A 19,580-nucleotide genomic window follows, 5' to 3' on the forward strand; every position below is an offset into this window, starting at 1 on the left:
TGGCCCACGTAGTCCAGATCGAAGGCCTCTTGACCTTTTTCTTTTGGTTCACCTGAAGTCAGTGGTTTATACCATGAGACTTCGTTTGATTGAAGATATAAAGAATGAAATCAGAACCTAATGTGCTAAGATCGATTTGTCAATGTTTAAAAACGTTTAAACAAACCGACATACAATAATCGACATGGCTATGCACGGCAGTGGCTCACAATTGGAGCAATTGTTGTAAATTTGCAAAATAATTATCCCTATGGTTCCGGACTTTGAAACACCCTGTCGCTTCCATCGGATACGAGCAGGAACGAAACACGTAAATCTTTATACCCTGACCACAAAGGACAAGGGTAAATAAAAACTTCAGAATAAGCACAAAGAAGGAAATTAAACGTAGACTCGTGTTCGTCGTTATTTAACAAAAACTGATTGTTGGATGAATGGGGGCGGAAGGAGAGAAGGGCAGGGTGTGGCCCCTGTGCCAAGTTAAAACCCTGCGCTGTGTAGGGTGTGGCTCTTGGTCTTGTCTTGGACAAAGCTACGAACAGTCTACATCCAGGTAAACAATTCTCGGTTTATAGTGTCTCATTTGACTTTGTGTGTGTGTATATATATATATATATATATATATGGAAAAGTTCAAGTTAATTTATCAATTTAAATTATTTCATGGACTTCAAAAAGGTTAATTGTGTTACAATCTTGTTAACACTCAGAGTCAGAGGTCTGAGATACATTTACCCCCCACCGTGAAATAGAGGTGCAACATCGGGTGGCGGAGGTTGGATTTCTCTAAAAAGAGGTTAAAACATAGGTATTTTAAATAGTGTTACTCCATGAAGATCCGTATTAAATGTATTTTAATACAGCTGTTCATGTTGATTTTAATCATTACTGAAAAGGATGATAAAGTGACTGACTGCGGTGGCAGGGTGGCCCACAGGTATGCACACAGACCTCTAAGTTGTCTTGCCTCGGTTTGAATTCTGACACAGCTATAAACTTGTCATCGTATTTCACAGGTAGGGTGATTCATCAATGTGTATCGTGCCTTGGAGAGACGTTAAATGGGAATCCTGTCTGCTAGCATTCGTTGGTGGACGTCTAAGATCCCATGATGTCCTTCACAAAGAGTAAGGAAACTATCACCGGCACCATGGCCAAATACCAAACTAATTGAATGGCAGGCCTGGTCAGCTGGCTTGTGAAAACTTTTCCTGGCCGACCCCACAAGAAAAGGTGGGTTAATAATGGCCATTAAAAAAGAAGACAATTATCTGAATGACCATTGCATGAAGAAAGGTGAAATCGTCTTCGTCTGTATGCAGCACAACGCTGCGAGGGAGGTCATTGGCTGAGGGTGTGGCTGTGCCACTGATGCGGTACCCTCTGCTGGTTAGGGCAGGAATTTTAATTTGTTTATGGTGCCAGCAATAGCTTGTCTTCTCTTCATGTAGAACACTATGGGATTGTTAATGTCCACCAATGAATGCTGGCACATGAGACGTCCGTTTAACGTCCCTCTGAGGGATGGCACATACATTAATGAAAAAAAGTGAAATAAAAAAATGCAAAATAACCAATAGCAGCTTTTCAAACGCAGCGTGGGAGGTGTCTGCTGTGAACGGGAGACTGGCAAGTGCACGGACAGACACCGTGGTTCGCAATACAATACTGTATATATTGTTACGGATCTCGGGGGTCGGCGCTCCCATTATCAAGGGGGGGTTAATCCCCTTGTCTTTTACTGACCAACCCGAGTCCTTAGAAGTTATAACGCTCCTTCCAGTCGGTATTAGGTAGGGTGATTGGTCAATTTAGTCCCAAATACCTAATTACTAACCCGGCCGTAAAGCAGGGAAATAACTCCCGCCCGAACCACGGCTATTGGTGGAAACGCCGAGCGGATAACGAGCCGCGATCCGGGCCGTTAACAGGGACTAAACCCGATTCTAGCGGTTTCAATCGTGCCACGTTTACCCAATGATAGAAAGGACGGATGCGATCGGACAAGAGGAAACCAAGAAAGTAGGAAGAACAAAGATGGGTTTATTACAATTTACAAGAAGAAGAGGAAACGAAAGGGATGTACAAGATAGGAAGAGGAAGAAGCAGAACACAGGGCAGTCTAATGGCAGTCTTATTCTTATTACCCAGGACAAACAAACACACTCACACGGGGATTGTAGCTGGATTGTAGATGGAACAGGTAGAGGGTCCGGCGATGGGGTCCAGGCTCCGGTCCAGCGGCGAAACCCGGCAGGCAGTTCCGCGTATAGTTGAACGCGACCGGACCTTATATAACGGGGGGAAGCTGGTGTCCTAGGTCCTTAGAATATATTCGTACATAATAGACGAATCTAGAATAGATTCGTACAATTCGTACATAATAGACGCACACTTGTGCCCAACGCCCTCTCTCCAATGTTCTCTTAATCAAGCGCGCCCTTCTTCTCAGTCCTGTTCAATGCGCATTTCCCAGAGTCTTCTTACAACGCACGTGCGCCTCCAACAAGTCTCGTACAACAAGCGCTCTCCCCTCAAAGAGTTTACAATGCGCGCGCCTCCAACCAGTTCCGTACAACCAGCGCTCTCCCATCCAAGTCCGAGTTCCTAAAAGGGCTTTGCGCTCGCTTTTTTATATCTCTGCGCGATCAGTCCACGGGCCCCAAAGCCACGCCTGTCGGTGATGTTACCTCAGCCCTGGTTGGCTGGTGAGGGCTTACCGGCCACGCCTTTGATGACTGGATGACGTGGCCACACCTTCTTCTTGCCGTTCCGCCCCCTTTCTCGGGCCTCACCGTGTGTCTTATGGCGGCGTTTGAGCGAGCTTCAGCTCAAGGCAGCGAACGCTGCTAACAAAGGCGCGTAACAAATTGAGAGAGACATAGGCACCGACTGTAGGGCCGCATAATGGCGTCGCTTGGAGAGGGGGGTTGTAAAATGAATGAAAGGGCCTACTTCTTATTTGATTGACGCAACGCAGGTTCAACTATTGGAAACACGGCCTTATCTAAAACACATACTCATGAGATAACTGAAGTCCTATGATGGCCTACGTGTTGCTTGTGGCCTAACTAGGGGTGCTACCTTTAACCTTTTAATGATGTTGAATTTACAAGAATTTATATACAAGTGTGGGTTCTAAAACCGCAACAATATCATTGTATTAGTTATAGTCATTCAAGTTTATGTAACTTTGGCAAGGTGTCTCATGGTGACCGCAAAGAGTCATGACCGCAAGTCAAAACATTTTCCAAGGTTTACTGTTATGTTAGAACTGTTGTCTAACAGGAAAAAAATTTAATGCTGGTTGGCTCTTGTGATTTTTGTTTAATCCTAAGTTATTCGAATTAATTCTTCAGATCCATTAATTGCAATTATACCTGGTGTTGGCCTAATGGTTAGGGTGGGGGGCTTGGGATTCCTAAGGTCCTGAGTTTGAATCCCGTTCAGCTGCTGAATTAATACCAGGTGGGGTTGACTCAGCCTGTAATCCTTCTGAGGTCGGTGAAATGAGTATCAGGAATCTTGTTTCTCACAGTCTGAGAGTCCTTTAGGTGCTTTTTTTGCAAACTCCAAGCGGGCTTTCATGTGTCTTTCACTGAGGAGAGGCTTCCGTTTGGCCACTCTGCCATAAAGCCCAGATCGGTGGAGTGTTGCAGTGATGGTTGTCCTTCTGGAAGTTTCTCCCATCTCCACACAGGATCTCTGGAGCTCAGCCAGAGTGACCATCGGGTTCTTGGTCACCTCTCTTACCAATGCCCTTCTACCCCGATTGCTCAGTTTGGCCGGGCGGCCAGCTCTAGGAAGAGTCCTGGTTGTTCCAAACTTCTTCCATTTAAGAATTATGGAGGCCACTGTGCTCTTGGGAACCTTCAATGCTGCAGAGATTTTTTTGTAGGCTTCCCCAGATCTGTGCCTCGACACAATCCCGTCTCTGAGCTCTGCTGGCAGTTCCTTCGACCTCATGGCTTGGTTTTTGCTCTGATATGCATTGTCAGCTGTGAGACCTTATATAGACAGGTGTGTGCCTTTCCAAATCATGTCCAATCAATTGAATTTACCACAGGTGGACTCCAATCAAGGTGTAGAAACATCTCAAAGATGATCAAGAGAAATGGGAGGCACCTGAGTTAGATTTCAAGTGTCATAGCAAAGGGTATGAATACTTATGTAAATGTGATATTTCAGTTTTTCTTTTTAATAAATTTGCAAAACTTTCTAAAATCCTGTTTTCTCTTTGTCATTATGGGGTATTGAGTGTAGATTGATGAGGGAAAAAATGAATTTAAACGATTTCAGCATAAGGCTGCAACATAACAAAATGTGAAAAAAGTGAAGGGGTCTGAATACTTTCTGAATGCAGTGTAGCTTTGAGAAGGAATCCTATCTGGAACATGCGAACCTGATGCTGCGTTCACCTGCAAATCCTGCTGGAACCACGGCAGTGTATTTCTCTTCCTTTGTCCAGGTCATTTGTGCAATGCTGTGCAATATGTCCTCGCATGGTTGTCCTGAAGCTCTGAGTTGCAAGGGTTTCAGGATGCCTCTTGGCTGTGGGATTAATACCGGTACTTCTGAATTGTGGGACTGTTTGTAAGTGGAGACATGATACCAATCAGTGAGCTTTCAGTGGGCTGAGCACATGGAAACGCCAAATGAATATGTGTTTGAAAGCCTTTACATGAATGCTGCAAAACACCAGATCGTCACTAACCCCGGCAGTGTTGTTTCGCAGGATGTTTACCAAAAAGGCAATGATGAACATGGAGCTGGAGGATGGAACGGAAGACCTCACGGTGAGATATTAACTTGAGTTTGTGCAAAATGTCATCACAGCCTCACAATTGTATATTTCGTACGAGCCTGAGGCTCTAAAAGGTGCACCCCATCAAAGGCTAAAGGCGTAGGCCTATGAGATTAAGTTGATGTTGCCAAAGGCACATTCCTGTCTGAACGATCCGACGCGACCAATCCCTGCGAGTGCAGACATGACAACCTGATACTGCCATGCATCATGAGGTTAAGGCCCGCCCAATCAGGGTGGGTAAAAATGACTAAATGTATTACTTTAGGGTTGCACACAGGATGTACAACTCTTCCTCAATTGAACTTATTGTTGCAGTCACATCATTAATGCAAAAAAGGAGTCTCATGTTCAAAACCTTGAATATGCTGTAGTTTAAAATTATAAAACCATTCCTTATAAAGGCTCTGCTCTTATTTATATATTCTCCTTTTTATTGCTATTTTATTTTTTGGTTTGTTTATTCTCAACTTTTAATTGTAATAGTTTGGTTGCACCCTTTTCTCCATCCAAGCAGAACATATCAGTCTCCCTCCGCCTCCTCCTTTTCTTCCCTCAAACATGCCCAGCATGGTTGATTTCTACAGATTTTCGCTTTTTGTGTCCAAAGTATGACGGTTTCTGTTTTAGCATCAGCGCTTCTAATGTCCATGGTGGTCTAATTTCTTCCAGCACTGATTTGTTTGTTCTTCTTACAGTCCATGGAATTTTTTTTATGCCTCCGCCGACAAAGTTTCAGGAGGCATTATGTTTTTGGGTTGTCCATCTGTCCGTCCGGGCTAAACTCGTTTTTCTCAGCAACAATATGTCCGATTGAGACGAAACTTTCAGGGTAGGAGTGACGCCCATGCAGAATGTTTTTAAGATAATTGTGACGTCATAGGTCACGTGGTATGGCAGCCATCTTGGATTAAAAGCAAATAATGAAAAAATTATTTCTCGGAAACCGCTGAATGGAAAAATTTGAAACTTGGCACATTGTCAGTACTCCCAATGGGGAACAAAAGCATGATAATGACGACATCATAGGTGAAGTGGTATACCAGCCAAAAATGTTTTAATCGAATTCCTTATCCTAAAAATCTGAAATTGCATGCACATGATCTACGACCCATTTGTATTGAAATATTAAATTTATGACATGATAGGTCACATGGTTTGGCCGCCATTTTGGATTGAAAGAAAATATGAAATAATTATATCTCTGAAACCGCTCACCCTATTGATGCGAAATTTTACAAATATAATCTAAATACCATACATGAAAGATGATGGGGGCGCTTCAGGCTGGGTGCCCGCAATCCCAAAAACAAGTCACCCGACTTATGACTCCTTCACCCCCCCTGACCCCCCACCCCCCTTTACCTCTTGGCCCCGTGACAGCCAAACAGCTCCTTACGCTGTTGCCCCGACGGGGGGGGGGGGGGGGGCGATGGGGGGTCTCCACACACACCAGGCTCCGTCACCTCAGGCTTCCATTCAGCCTCACAGGTCGCCGGGGTCTCATACCCCAGGACCCAAACAGACCCCCACCACTGGCAGGCTCCCAATTTCCAGACACCACTGGCTGCCAGGGGTGATTACCGCAGAGGGGGCTGCAGTCACCGCTCCTCCAGTGCTTGATCCATACCTGCGGACACACACACCTTCCCCACCCACAAAATCCACAAAAACATTTCCTCCCCCGCTGCGATTCAATTCTCAACCACATTTCCAATCAAAAGATGTCACAAAAAGGTACTGCCATGGCCTGCTTTCATGTGAAATTCCCATTCACAATGCACAAACATTTCAATAATTACCATACCAATCATAACTCAATTTCCATCCTCTCGACCACACAGAAACACAAAACCTCCACATTAAAACTAACACCACCCACAAGACACTTTTGTGGCACACATTCCAATCCCCTCACCGGCCATGCCATCACTTTCGCCCGTCCCCTATTCCAAATTATCATGTCGCAATTTCCATAAGCAAGTCCTGAAGCCTGGGACAGTACACATCAAGTCCTTACCTCAAGTGCCGGCAGTTGCAGGTTGGTCGGGTCCAAGAGTGCCATCCACCCTACCGAATCCCAAAATTTATCCCATAGGGCCAATCCAATTTTCCAAATTGTTCTTTTATCCCCACTGTACTGACAGTATGTGGATCTGCTTCCCCCGGTGACCTGACGATACTACTACATTTGGCTATGACAGCTCCGCCCCTCTACCGTGCAAGGGCCATCGGGACATGCCAACATGCCGAAATGCCAACCGAAATGCCAAAGCCGAGCAGCCGAAATGCCAACATGATCCACGAGTGTCCATAAGGGTGCGACCCACTATCCATCCTTCAGCCCCCTGTGAGGAAAACGGCGCGACTAGCCCCAACTGGCCAATGTGGTGAGCACCTGCTGCCAACTCTACCATTCCTAAATACCTCAGACCTGGGGGGAACGGTCGCAGTGCATGGCATCCTCATCACGTCCTCTGAACCACCCACATCCCCCAGTCCACACAACTGCAGCCCCCAGTGCCCACCTACACTTGACCATGCCCTAGGTCTAGTCGGCAGCCATGCTCCTCCAGGAGACTCATCCCCGAAGACATGGTCCACACACCTCGGACACCCACAGCACCACGTTGACCTCCAGACTACCCAACTACATCCCCACAACCCGCGGCCCAAATATCGTTGCCGTCGCCCCAGCAGCCAGTTGAAGGCTGTGTCCTGCTACCCTATCGATTTTTATCCCAGCCCCTAACACTTTGGTCTTACACACATGGATCAATAATGGTGCCACTGTGCAGTGTCCACCATGGCCTCACAAAATGCACCCTTAAATTTGCATCTAAACCTCAGATTACCCATGCCAAGTATTCATAATTTACTAATTTCACCAAAGAAGGATGCTTTTCCATACACATGCCAGCCAAGCATGGCCCATATGCTCGGCTCGTTACAAATTCCCATTCAACAATCCCATGGCTCTCTTCCCAAGCCGAGAGTCCACAAATCACAACAGGACATCTGTGGTAAATCACTCTCACAACATCATGTTCCACCGATGCCCCAGTGGTTGTCCGGTGGGCTATAATCCATTCCCGTCCATGCGGTTCGACCCACGTCCATCGACCAGCACAGCATGGCAGGTCAACACAAGCTGGCTGTCTCAGAGTCTCAGGGAGAAGCAGTCAGGCCGCATGCACAGGCGATCACCACATCAGGCCCGTGTTGGCCGTCCACGGTGCCGCCACCAAAGCGCGGCCTACAACACCTCCCCCTAGTGGTCCTCATTATACACCATACCAGGTACCTGTGAGAAGGCACCTCGGATCACCTGGAGGTCTTAAACCCCACCAGGGTCCGGCGACCCTGCCGGCCTCTGAGACGCGCTTGGGCAGCGCCCCGATGGACAAGGGACGCCACACTCCACCAGACCCCCCGGGGGGCCCAGATCGTACCATGACACCCATGGTCGGACCCCACATCCACATCTCGCCAGCCCAGCCCCCCAGCTGGCTGGCATACCCAAATTTCGAAAGGGGCAATTTCCCCCCCGAGGCCTTCCCCAATGACCTCTCCTGGTCCGAATTTCGCAGCCCGGGGACCAACTCCCTCCAAAGCTGCTCCAAATTGATCTCCCCTTTAAATTTCCTTTTTACAATTTTGGCCTCACATGTCCAATAACCACAGCTGCAGGTAACAATCCCTTCCTCTGATTGTTCTGCCCCCTCGTGCAGCTGTTCCACATTCCCTACGGGGACCAGTTTCTCCGAGGCTCTATCTCCCGACTCTTCCATGTCCAAATCCAGCTCAGAGCCAAAACACCCCCCCAACTAGGTATTCTATTTTAGAGCCTCTTGTACCCAATTGTGATTCGTGTTGAGGGTCCCCTCGGTCACCTGCATCTCATCAATGGACCGACTCACCTCATCTCCCAGACCCTGTTGGACCTGAGCAACCTCCTCCTCGATGGTACTGTCACAGGTGTCCAGCCGCTCCTGTCCAAATTCATTCACATTCCCATCCCCAATTAATTCTGGCCCCAACAGGCCTTCATCCATACACACCCGCTCCAGTTCTGTAACATGGGCCTCCAATATTTACCCACTGTTGCTCCGCACCACTGCCCTGGTGCTGCAAATATCCAAATTCCTCCTGTTGATGTATTCCGGCATCCACACCAGCCCGATAACCTTCCAGGTCTTTTCCAGCCAAACATTCCCCATTTAAATTTGAGTTTCCCCCATTTACCTCTAGACACTCCCCATTTGCTTCCAAGCATTCCCCATTTAAGTTTGATCTCTCCTGTGCCCCAAGCGTATCGGCTTGGGCTGCACCCTCTTCCATTCCCACTGTTAATTCCCCCCGTTTTGATTCAATTTTTGCCACCCCTGCCTTCTCCTGTGCCCCATCTGGATCATTCTTTTGTTCTTTCTTTATTTCATTCGTTTGTTCACATTGGGTTTTTATTTCTCTAGTCATTCCTTTTTCCAGTTTACTACAGACATCCAATTGGGCCCCCAATTGTTCACCCATTACCTTCATTTCTCCCCTGGTTCGTTCACCCTGGGCATCCATTTTGTTATTCTGGGCATCCATTTTGTCATTCATTTCTCCTCTTAATTCCCATATTTCGTCACTCATTCCCTTAATAAAATGTACTATGGCCTGGAAAGCGTTCGGGTCCGTTCCCATTGTTCCCGGCTCCCTGTTAGGGGAGGGGGATGGGCTGATACACGGGACGGGGGAGGTTTCACTCCTAACCTCTAATTCCCCTATATCCGGCTCACTTCCAGAGCTTTCAGGCTCCCCAACCCGTTCTTCCATATCACTCACCCCCTCCATCCGCTGTGAGGAAGTAGTTCTCCCGCCCGCGTATTTTTACCTCAGACCAAAAAAAATTCAATTTAGCGACGCGCTGTTTGCGCTCTTCTTGACATCAATCAAATACAAAATTTGGACCTCGTACTATGAAAATTTTTGCTTCAAATCCTACACTCTTGACACCAATTTGTACTCAGAGGGTTCAAATCCCACTCCTCGACAACATTTGTCGTGTTCCTGGCGATACGGATAGCCAATAGCAAGCTTTTAACTCCGAGGCGACTGATCAAATGCGGACTTTTATATATATGCCGGGAAGGAAGAAAGAGAAAAGGGAAAACACTGAAGAGCCTTACATGTCGATCCCGCCGGCAGCCCCAAAGCCTGCAAATAATAACTCAAACAAACACGGATTTAGAAATGCACAAAAATAACAAAAGGGTTTATTAAAAGAAATGCCGATAACAAGAAAATGTGACGGTAAAACTAAATTCCTAAACGGGATCCTCCACACCAGACTTAAACACAAAGGGATAAAAGAACGTTGGAAAGGAATAGTGTGATTATTTATTGCACTTATCTGTGAGTGGCTTGAGCCTCGTCAGGAATCGTCAAGGCCCCGTGTGCGCAGTCCGGACCTGGCGGCGTTCTTGGCAGGAAGAAGGCCGCAGTCCGCTCGTTCGCGCTCTGCTAGGCCTCACCGGGCGTCTGGCTCAACCCGGCCTCGTCACGCTGCAGCAGCAAGCCGCGCCCGTCCACGCGTCGTCCACACGGAGAACCGCAGTTCCCGGGCCGCGGCTCTTCCTGTTGCCTATGCATGTCTTCCGGTGGGGTCTTCAACACGGTCGGTCCAAGCACAATCGTTCACGAGGTCCAGAATGAGAAAGCCAAAAGGGAGAAGAGAGACAGGAGGGCAAGAGCGACAATGGAGCCAGAGGGAAAATGGAGCAAGAGGGAAAATGCCGGTCAGACCTGGTTTTTACGTCCTCCTTCTCAGGTCATTGGCGCTTCTTTTCGAATCAGCATGTCCCTTCTAACCCCGGCCTTCCTGTTGGTCAACTCCCGCCCAATCACTGTCTTTCTGGGCATGTCTTCGGCCAGCTCGGCCATCGTGGTGATGTAGATGGTGTTGTCCCATCGGCAATGCTCAGAACTGGCTTCCGGTAGGTTTTATTATTATTATTTAATGCAGTTAATGAGCTCTTCCTGCGCTAGTGTCGATGGTGCGGTGTCAAAAGGGATAAAAGAAAATCACATAGGGAAGGACGAACAGGCAATTACTTAACCTAATACCTGAGCTAAATAACATGCCCCGCCTCCTCGTGACAGGGACAAAAATACAACTTCATCCGACATTCGGGCTAAACAGGTCCTCTACTTATTACACGGTGGTGGTTCTTCTTCTTCATGACAGTCGGAGAATGCTACCTACACAAATCTACCTGGTCTAAAGTACTTTGTCAAAAACGGTATTTTTTGTTTTTTGATTAATCAATTAATTGATGAGTTACTTAATTATTATCGATTAATTAAGTACTTATTTATTTCCTTTCTCTTCTGGGCATTATCTCAGGCACCTTTTGAGTTAGGAAGCTGATATTTGGACATCCCAATGACCAAGTGATTTGGCTGTAAAGGCTATTTTTGATTTATTGATTAATCAATTAATAGATTAATTATTTAATGATTCGATTAATGACTTGATTAATTAATTTTTTTAAAGTTACAGATTCGGATGAAATGGTTGTGATTTATGTATTATATTAGCCAATTGATTTTTTTTTTTTAATGATTATTATTTCTTTATTTTCATTATTAGTCATTTATTTATTTATTTTTCATCTGGGCAATATCTCAGGCATCATTTGAGCTAGGAAGCTGATATTTGGCCACAACAGTGACCAAGTGATGTGGCTATAAAGAATATTTTTGATTTATTGATTAATCAAATAATCAATTAATTATTTATTGATTAATCAATACATTATTTTATTTTTTGGATTAATGACTTATTTAATTAATTTTCAAAAAGTTACAGCTTCGGATGAAGCACTAGTGGTTTAGGTATGCTATTAGCCAATTGATTAAAAAAATATTTTATGAATATCATTTATTGATTTTAATTATGCAATTTACCAATCAATTATTGTACACCTCTCTCTCACCCAATACAGTCTCTATGAGCGCGAAGGTGCCCGGCAATGCCGCGCTGGAGGATATTTAATTATTTGGCAAGGGGCGGTGTACTTTGAATGTATCTGCACTAGTTTCTTTATTTGTTTGCTCATATATGCTTCAAAAACTAAAAAACATATACTGAACCAAATCCAACCAAATTTTTTGCACGTTGCCAAAGGGTACTCCAAGTATGGTTTATGTCTGGGGGAAGGAGCTCTAGGTGGGGAGAAGACCCCAATTCTCTCTAAGTAAATGAATCAGAAAAAGTTGGATTTTAAGTGGCTGGAGAAGACCTGGCTTTATACATTAGAAAGGAGGCGGTTACAAAAGGATATGATAAAGATGTTTAAGATAATAAAGGGGATACACAAAATAAGTGCAGAATAATTATTCTGCACAGTAGACAGTGATAGGGCCAGGGGCCATACCAGCAGGGGTCAGTAGACAGCAGGGGTCTTTCACTCAGAGAGTAGTTAATGCGTGGAATTGTCTACCTGGATAGGAAGTGGCAGCAGAAACAGCAGACATGTTTCAATTAGAATTGATATGTACCTAGACATATTGGAGGTAGAGGGATACAGCGATATTGGCAGGATTTCTAGGAAGCTTGAGTATGGATGGGTGATGGTATGCATCTGTGTGGAGTGGAGTGTCTGTGGGGGGTCTTGTCAATAGGTGGTGTGTGGTTGGTTTTGTGTGTTTCTCACCCAATAGCCTTTGCCCCCCTGTGAACAGGATATATGAAAACGTTGTGGACAGATTTAGACTAAATTTGGTCGACAGGTTGGGTGCGTGACGAGGATGTTGTGTTGAGTAGGGTATATAGTTACATAGGTTAACATGAGCAGCTCTGTGAGATCTCTCGATTTCCGGCGTTTTTCCCCTCAACCGAGAAAAAAATTAACCGATTTGAAGGGTTAAAAATCCAGTGATCAAAACTTTGAGCTCCACATATAGGCAGGTGGGGTGAGTTTGACAAAAGCCCTCGTAATGGCCGCGAGAGATACATCTACATCCTTCGAATCTCAGGTTTTTTTTAAGGGAAATATTAAAATGACAGTGAGAGGGGGAGGAGGGCAAAGATTTATGTCTTTGAAGTTTGAACTCAAGTATTTTTTTCCATGAATCAAACTTTGGGTGGATAATCGGATGGAAATTAGTGGGGGATGAGAGTTGCACCATTGGAAAGAGCATGAAAAACTGAGTCGATTAAGCCTAATTTCGTTTTTTTCCTCTGCCACCGAAAGTGGATGGAGGTTATGTTTTCACCCCTGTCTGTCTGTTTGTTTTTGCCTTTGAACAAGATATCTCAAAAAGTTGTGGACGGATTCGGACAAAATTTCGTAGAGATGTAGTGTATGTCACAAGGAGGAAATAATTCGATTTTGGTGAAGATCTGAATATGGATTCGGATATGAGAATTATTTAATTTTTAAAAGTGATTCTTCACCATTGGGAGATGCGGCCAAAAACGATAAATAGCAGGATATCTCAAAAAGTTATTGACGGATTTGGACGAAACTTGGTGGAGAGTTTGTGTGCATGACAAGGAAGAATCTATTCAATTTTGGTGAAGATCTGAATATGGATTCGGATATGAGAATTATTTAATTTTCTTAAGTGATTCTTCGCCATTGGGAGATGCGGCCAAAAACGATAAATAGCAGGATATCTCAAAAAGTTATTGACGGATTTGGACGAAACCTGGTGGAGAGTTTGTGTGTATGACAAGGAAGAATCGATTCCATTTTGGTGAAGATCTGAATATGGATTCGGATATGAGAATTATTTAATTTTTTTAAGTGATTCTTCACCATTGGGAGATAGGGCCAAAAACGATAAATAGCAGGATATCTCAAAAAGTTATTGACGGATTTGGACGAAACTTGGTGGAGAGTTTGTGTGTATGACAAGGAAGAATCTATTCAATTTTGGTGAAGATCTGAATATGGATTCGGATATGAGAATTATTTAATTTTTTAAAGTGATTCTTCGCCATTGGGAGATGCGGCCAAAAACGATAAATAGCAGGATATCTCAAAACGTTATTGACGGATTTGGACGAAACTTGGTGGAGAGTTTGTGTGTATGACAAGGAAGAATCTATTCAATTTTGGTGAAGATATGAATATGGATTCGGATACGAGAATTATTTAATTTTTCAAGTGATTTTTCACCATTGAGAGATCGTGCGAACAGCAAAATATAACATGATATTTAAAAAGTTATGGACGAGTTATGACTAAACTTGGTGGATGAGTTGGTTATTTCCTTTATTTTTCAAATTTCTATTTTGAAGAGCTCAATTTAACTTGTTAATGGATTGTTTGTGCCAACAAAAATGTCTCCTCAGTTAGGACACAACGATGTATGAGGAAGCAAATAACCGGTGACAGCAATCTCTGGATTGTGGGTGTGAGATCTAGTCTCAGTGTAGACATTCCAACAGGCCTCACCTCGACTCTCACCACCAACCACCAAGATAAGATGGCAGGTCACAGGTAGACCTAGTGGCAGAAACCATGGCTGTGTTTATGAGAGATGCGTGAAGACCTGTGCTGGTGTTGAACCTAGATCATGTTATGATACGAGTTTAGTAGTACCAAGTGCTCCCTTCCCTTTGTTTCCCATTTAGCTTCCTGTAGGCATTTGTCAAGGAGTTGTGTTTCCAGATGCTGGATTCAAACCAGAAACTGATGCTGCAGAGCTTCACGCTGCTCTGCTCGTGAAAGGTAACCATGTCGTTCTGTTTTTCCTTCCCCTTCCTCCCCTCCAACCTTTCTCCCTCTTCCCTCACCCCCCTCCCAACCCTAACTCCCCCCTCCCCCATAAAGGTTTCACTAGGTGGTTTGCCATTGCCTTCGCAGCAGTACTTTGGGCAGGAATGTATACTTTGGCCATGGTGGTGCCGATAGCTCACCCACTCTTTGGGAAAGACACTGTGGGATCTTGACCGTCCACCTACAAATGTCGGTACACGGGATGCCCAGTTTAATGGCCATTGGAGGAAGGACACACACATTAATGATTCACCCAGTCTGAAACACTGGGATGACAGTGATGGTACAGCGCATAACAACAACAATTGTGCATTTTATGAGAAAAGCATGAGATTTCTAACATAGTTAGTGCATACCATAAGGTTTATTTTCAGATGTGGAGGGAAGTCAGATTTGACCTCTGAGGACCGTGAGAGGTCAAATCCAAAATGGCCGCCAGTCCACCAGGTCTAATGTTCAAACGCGCTTAATTTTGGAACCAAATAGTGCAGAAAAACATTGGAAACTTGGAAGTCTTTCCCAAAGGTGCATGATGCTTTCAATGAACTCCTAGGCATGCCAAGTGAGGTCAGTGAAGGCTCAATGTTACTGCTGGAGCGATTTGTGGTGCTGATGTACGACCGAACCAGTGAGAGAACGGAAGTGAATGATGCCAGGAAACATCTCTTCACACAGAAGTGTAGAACTCTAGAGAACATTCCTCCAACCCAGGCAGCACTCAAGCAGCACATCAAGCACACTTGCTACCAGGCTAACTGTTGTAACCAGGCATTGGTCATGGATCCAGAGATGCCAGACCCACCTGACTGGGGCTGGACAAAGGAGACAACTGGGTGGCAGCCGCGTTGGACCACTCTTCCTGAAGCATCAAAATCGTGCCATGAATTGATCGACTGTGGCTGCAAGAAAGGGTGCACTGGACGCTGCAAGTGTGCCAAAGCTGCATTCAAGTGCACTGCACTGTGCTTCTGTTCTGGAGACTTAGATTTTGATCATTACCAATTTTCATCATTGCACTTGATTTAATGCAAGCTTTTGTGGACATACTTGGTTAACTACAGTTATTTTTTCAGAGGTTATTGCATCACTCCTTGCAGTGTAAACACTTTTTTTTCATCATTTCTGGTCTTTGGGTGTTCTGTACCTATCCCTGTACCTGAAAAAAATAAAGTTTTAAAAGTTCAAATGAACTTTTTCCAATAGCAGTTCCAACTACAGTATCATAAAAATAGATATTTAACGTAATTTGACTTTGTCCTTGGGTTCTGGCGATCTCAAAAGTATCACCAATGAATGGGCATCCCCAATTTAGTTGGAAATGACACCTATAATGTTTTTCTACACTGTTTGGTTCCAAAATTAAGCGCGTTTGAACATTGGACCCGACTGGCGGCCATTTTGGATTTGACCTCTCACGGTCCTCAGAGGTCAAATCTGACTTCCCTCCACATCTGAAAATAAACCTTATGGTATGCACTAACTATGTTAGAAATCTCATGCTTTTCTCATAAAATGCACAATTGTTATAATATGAGAGCTTATCCGCCGTACTATTAAAAGGTCGTAGTTCTAGTTTTTATACGTTCAAAATGCATCTCCTTTGGTATGATGCATTCTTTTCTGGAGACAGCCGAACGCACGCACGGACACCACATTTCACATCATATAATATTAACAGGAGATTACATCCCATTGCCCTTTTGCTTTGTTTCTTCCAGATTATAACCTTGTATTTATTAATCTTAATGCCTTAATTTGTTAAACCTTGCATTATTAATCTTAATTAATACAGACCTCTTACCTGAACCTCTTGGTGCTTTTATCTACTGGCAGGGGTACATTGCTCAGGGGGAGGATGGGAAGGGTGGGGGGGGGGAGGTTGAGAAGGGAAGTGCAGGAGGGTTGGTGGGGGTGGGCCGAGGTGGGGGTAGAAGAGTTGCAGGGCTGGGGGGGGGGGGGGCGGGGGAATTGCAAATTCGGGACAGGGGAACACAAAATGGTGGAACAATTAAAGGGATGAACAAAACATGAGCAAAACAAACTGCCATGAACTCTGACATGAACAAAACAAAGCAAGCAAAAATCTCGAAAAAATAACACAATTCTCACAGCCCCCAACTCGGGAGGGAAATGTGAGGGAGAAAGAAGTAAAACCTGGCACCGGGAGGGGGCGGAAACAGGTGACGTCGAGGCCACGCCCACAAACGTACGGCACAATTTAATTTAGAATTAAATTTAACGATATGATCATTACCCTGCACTCGCGTGGTGAAAAGCAGGGTAAAGCCGGAGTTATGCTTCTGCAAAGATGCACGTAAACGTCTCTGCGTAGCTATGCAGAGAAGGGGTTTATGGGTAACCGTAGCCCGCAGAGAAGGGGTTTATGGGTAACCATAGCCCGCAGAGAAGGGGTTTATGGGTAACCATAGCCCGCAGAGAAGGGGTTTATGGGTAACCGTAGCCCGCAGAGAAGGGGTTTATGGGTAACCGTAGCCCGCAGAGAAGGGGTTTATGGGTAAACGTAGCCCGCAGAGAAGGGGTTTATGGGTAACCGTAACCCGCAGAGAAGGGGTTTATGGGTAACCGTAGCCCGCAGAGAAGGGGTTTATGGGTAACCATAGCCCGCAGAGAAGGGGTTTATGGGTAACCATAGCCCGCAGAGAAGGGGTTTATGGGTAACCATAGCCCGCAGAGAAGGGGTTTATGGGTAACCGTAGCCCGCAGAGAAGGGGTTTATGGGTAACCGTAGCCCGCAGAGAAGGGGTTTATGGGTAACCGTAGCCCGCAGAGAAGGGGTTTATGGGTAACCGTAGCCCGCAGAGAAGGGGTTTATGGGTAACCGTAGCCCGCAGAGAAGGGGTTTATGGGTAACCGTAGCCCGCAGAGATTGGGTTTAAGGGTAACCGTAGCCCACAGAGGATTGCAGAGGGGTCGATGCGCACACCTCCAAAATCTCAACAACACGTAGCTTGTAGCTGTGGTCATGTGCGTCAAACAAACGCTGAATGGTTGAGCAGGGCAGTATATCCGGTAGCATTGGGGGTTGAGCCCAGACTCAAAACGGAACTAAAACAAAGAACCAACACATTCAAACGGAATGTTTACACTTTTACCGGAGGTGGAAACGGTTTTTCCGTTTCTGGGTTCTTCTTCGTTTTCTGTACATTCTTTCGTTTTAGTAAATGCGACACTGCCCCGTAGTAAACGCGTTAACGTAACGTGCAAGTATGTTGGCAAACACCCATGTGGACGTCTGTGGGCGACACCCGTGCATGTTCGCAGACACGCAGACGCAGAAGCATAAATCAGCCTTTAGGCGATTGGTTGCGTACATGTGGCGTACATGCGGTGTACATGCATCTGCATTTTAAAAAATCATTTTCTCGTCAAACGTTGGTCCGATTGACACGAAATTTTACCATAGGAGCGTCTCTGCCTGTATAACTTTTTTTATTCAAAATTATGACGTCATAGGTCTCGTGGTACGGACGCCATCTTGGAAAAATGCCACACATATATCTCCGAAACCGCTCAATGGAAAAAATTGAAACATGGCTCATTGTCAAGTACTCCCCATGGGTAATAAGATATGTTAATGATGATGTAATCGGTACCTTAATTATGACATCATAATTCGACAAGTACAATGCTTGATCTGAACTGTATGAATTTTTTTTTATCTGCAACTGTAATAGTCCGATGGACACGACATTTTGAGCACGGAAGCGCCTCCTCTTGTATAATTTTTTATGATAATTATGAGATCATAGGTCACGTGGTACAGGTGCCATCTTGGAAAAATCGAAAAACGTTACACCTCTATATCTACGAAACCGCTCCATGGAAAAATTTTAAACGTGGCTCATTGTCAAGTACTCCCCATGGGTAATAAGTGTAGTTAACGGTGACGTCATTGGTTCCTTAATTATGACGTCATAATTCGACAGGGACAACGCTTAGTCTGATGAGTTTGAAATTTCTTGAGCGTGAGCTACAAAAAATTATAGTGGAGAATATAAGCTTATGATGTCATCGCTCATGTGGTCTGGCAGCCATATTGGATCAAAGAAAAAACACCCTTCAAAAACAGAAGAGTTGGCTCGTACCAAGTTGACTGTGCAGGGTAAGTATTCTATGAATACCATCTAGTTAGACATGGTCATAAAAAAAACCCAAGTAGCCTATGTTAAACAGGAGGTCCAATTTCATCTTTGTCAAGTTTGGTGGCAATTAGCCGAGTAGTTTGGGCGTGATTGGTGTTACACACACACACACACACACACACACACACACACACACACACACACACACACACACACACACACACGGAAAATGGCAAATTTAAGCGATTCTTCCTGATCTTGGTTCGTGGTGGTTAAAGAGGTGTTTTTGTTCGTGTGTACTGAATGCAGGTTGTGATGAGTCTAAAATCATCAGCATTTTGACTAAAAGAAGTAACAGCCAGAGACGACAGGTGGCTGAAGCTTACCAAAAGGCTTTCAGTAAAGTAAGTGGAACTTGTGCTTGGATCCAGGTAGAGCAGGTGCATTAGCCTTGGAATGGAAATGCTATTCATAGTCACACTGAAGTTGTCCCAAGGGTAGAATGTACTGATATTAAAGGTTATTTGTGACGAACTTGTGTGATTACCGCCAATATGTTTATTATTTTGAAAGAATCAGATTTAAGTTCATGTTCATATAAAAACTTGCACCGGATTTCCAACAGTGCGACAGGTTCCCAATGAGGTTCTCATTGAATGTCGTTGTGTAAAAGGTGTAGCTCGAATAAATGGTCGATGATCTGAAAGATCAAGACAGTGAGCTATGAACATTCAGTGAAGATCATGTACTCAGTGATTTTATCAACTTGTATAGATATTTTATCATCACAACTGTAATAATGGAGTATCTGAATACCAAAAACATGTGAATGTCCAATACTACTTTCCCACTCCCACTCCTACTACCAGTTGTAGTTGTCCAGGTTCCTACTGATGA

General features: G+C 44.7%; 1 protein-coding gene across 2 annotated transcripts in view; it reads left to right on the plus strand.

Annotated features, from left to right (window-relative positions):
- Window positions 1-250: 250 nt before the first annotated feature.
- The window catches only part of LOC137425272 (annexin A2), a 68,400-nt gene continuing 49,070 nt past the window's right edge, over window positions 251-19,580 (plus strand). The window contains exons 1-4 of one of the 2 annotated variants that reach the window (XM_068113536.2): window positions 251-553; window positions 4,736-4,796; window positions 14,436-14,532; window positions 18,993-19,087. In XM_068113536.2, coding sequence (XP_067969637.2) covers window positions 435-553; window positions 4,736-4,796; window positions 14,436-14,532; window positions 18,993-19,087 — 372 coding nt within the window. In that variant the 5' untranslated portion in view covers window positions 251-434. The remainder of the gene's footprint in view (window positions 554-4,735; window positions 4,797-14,435; window positions 14,533-18,992; window positions 19,088-19,580) is intronic. The other variant, XM_068113535.2, reaches the window with a different exon arrangement.

Source organism: Myxine glutinosa, chromosome 4 (assembly GCF_964187855.1).
Source record: "Myxine glutinosa chromosome 4, kmMyxGlut1.1, whole genome shotgun sequence".
Lineage (NCBI taxonomy): Eukaryota > Metazoa > Chordata > Myxini > Myxiniformes > Myxinidae > Myxine > Myxine glutinosa.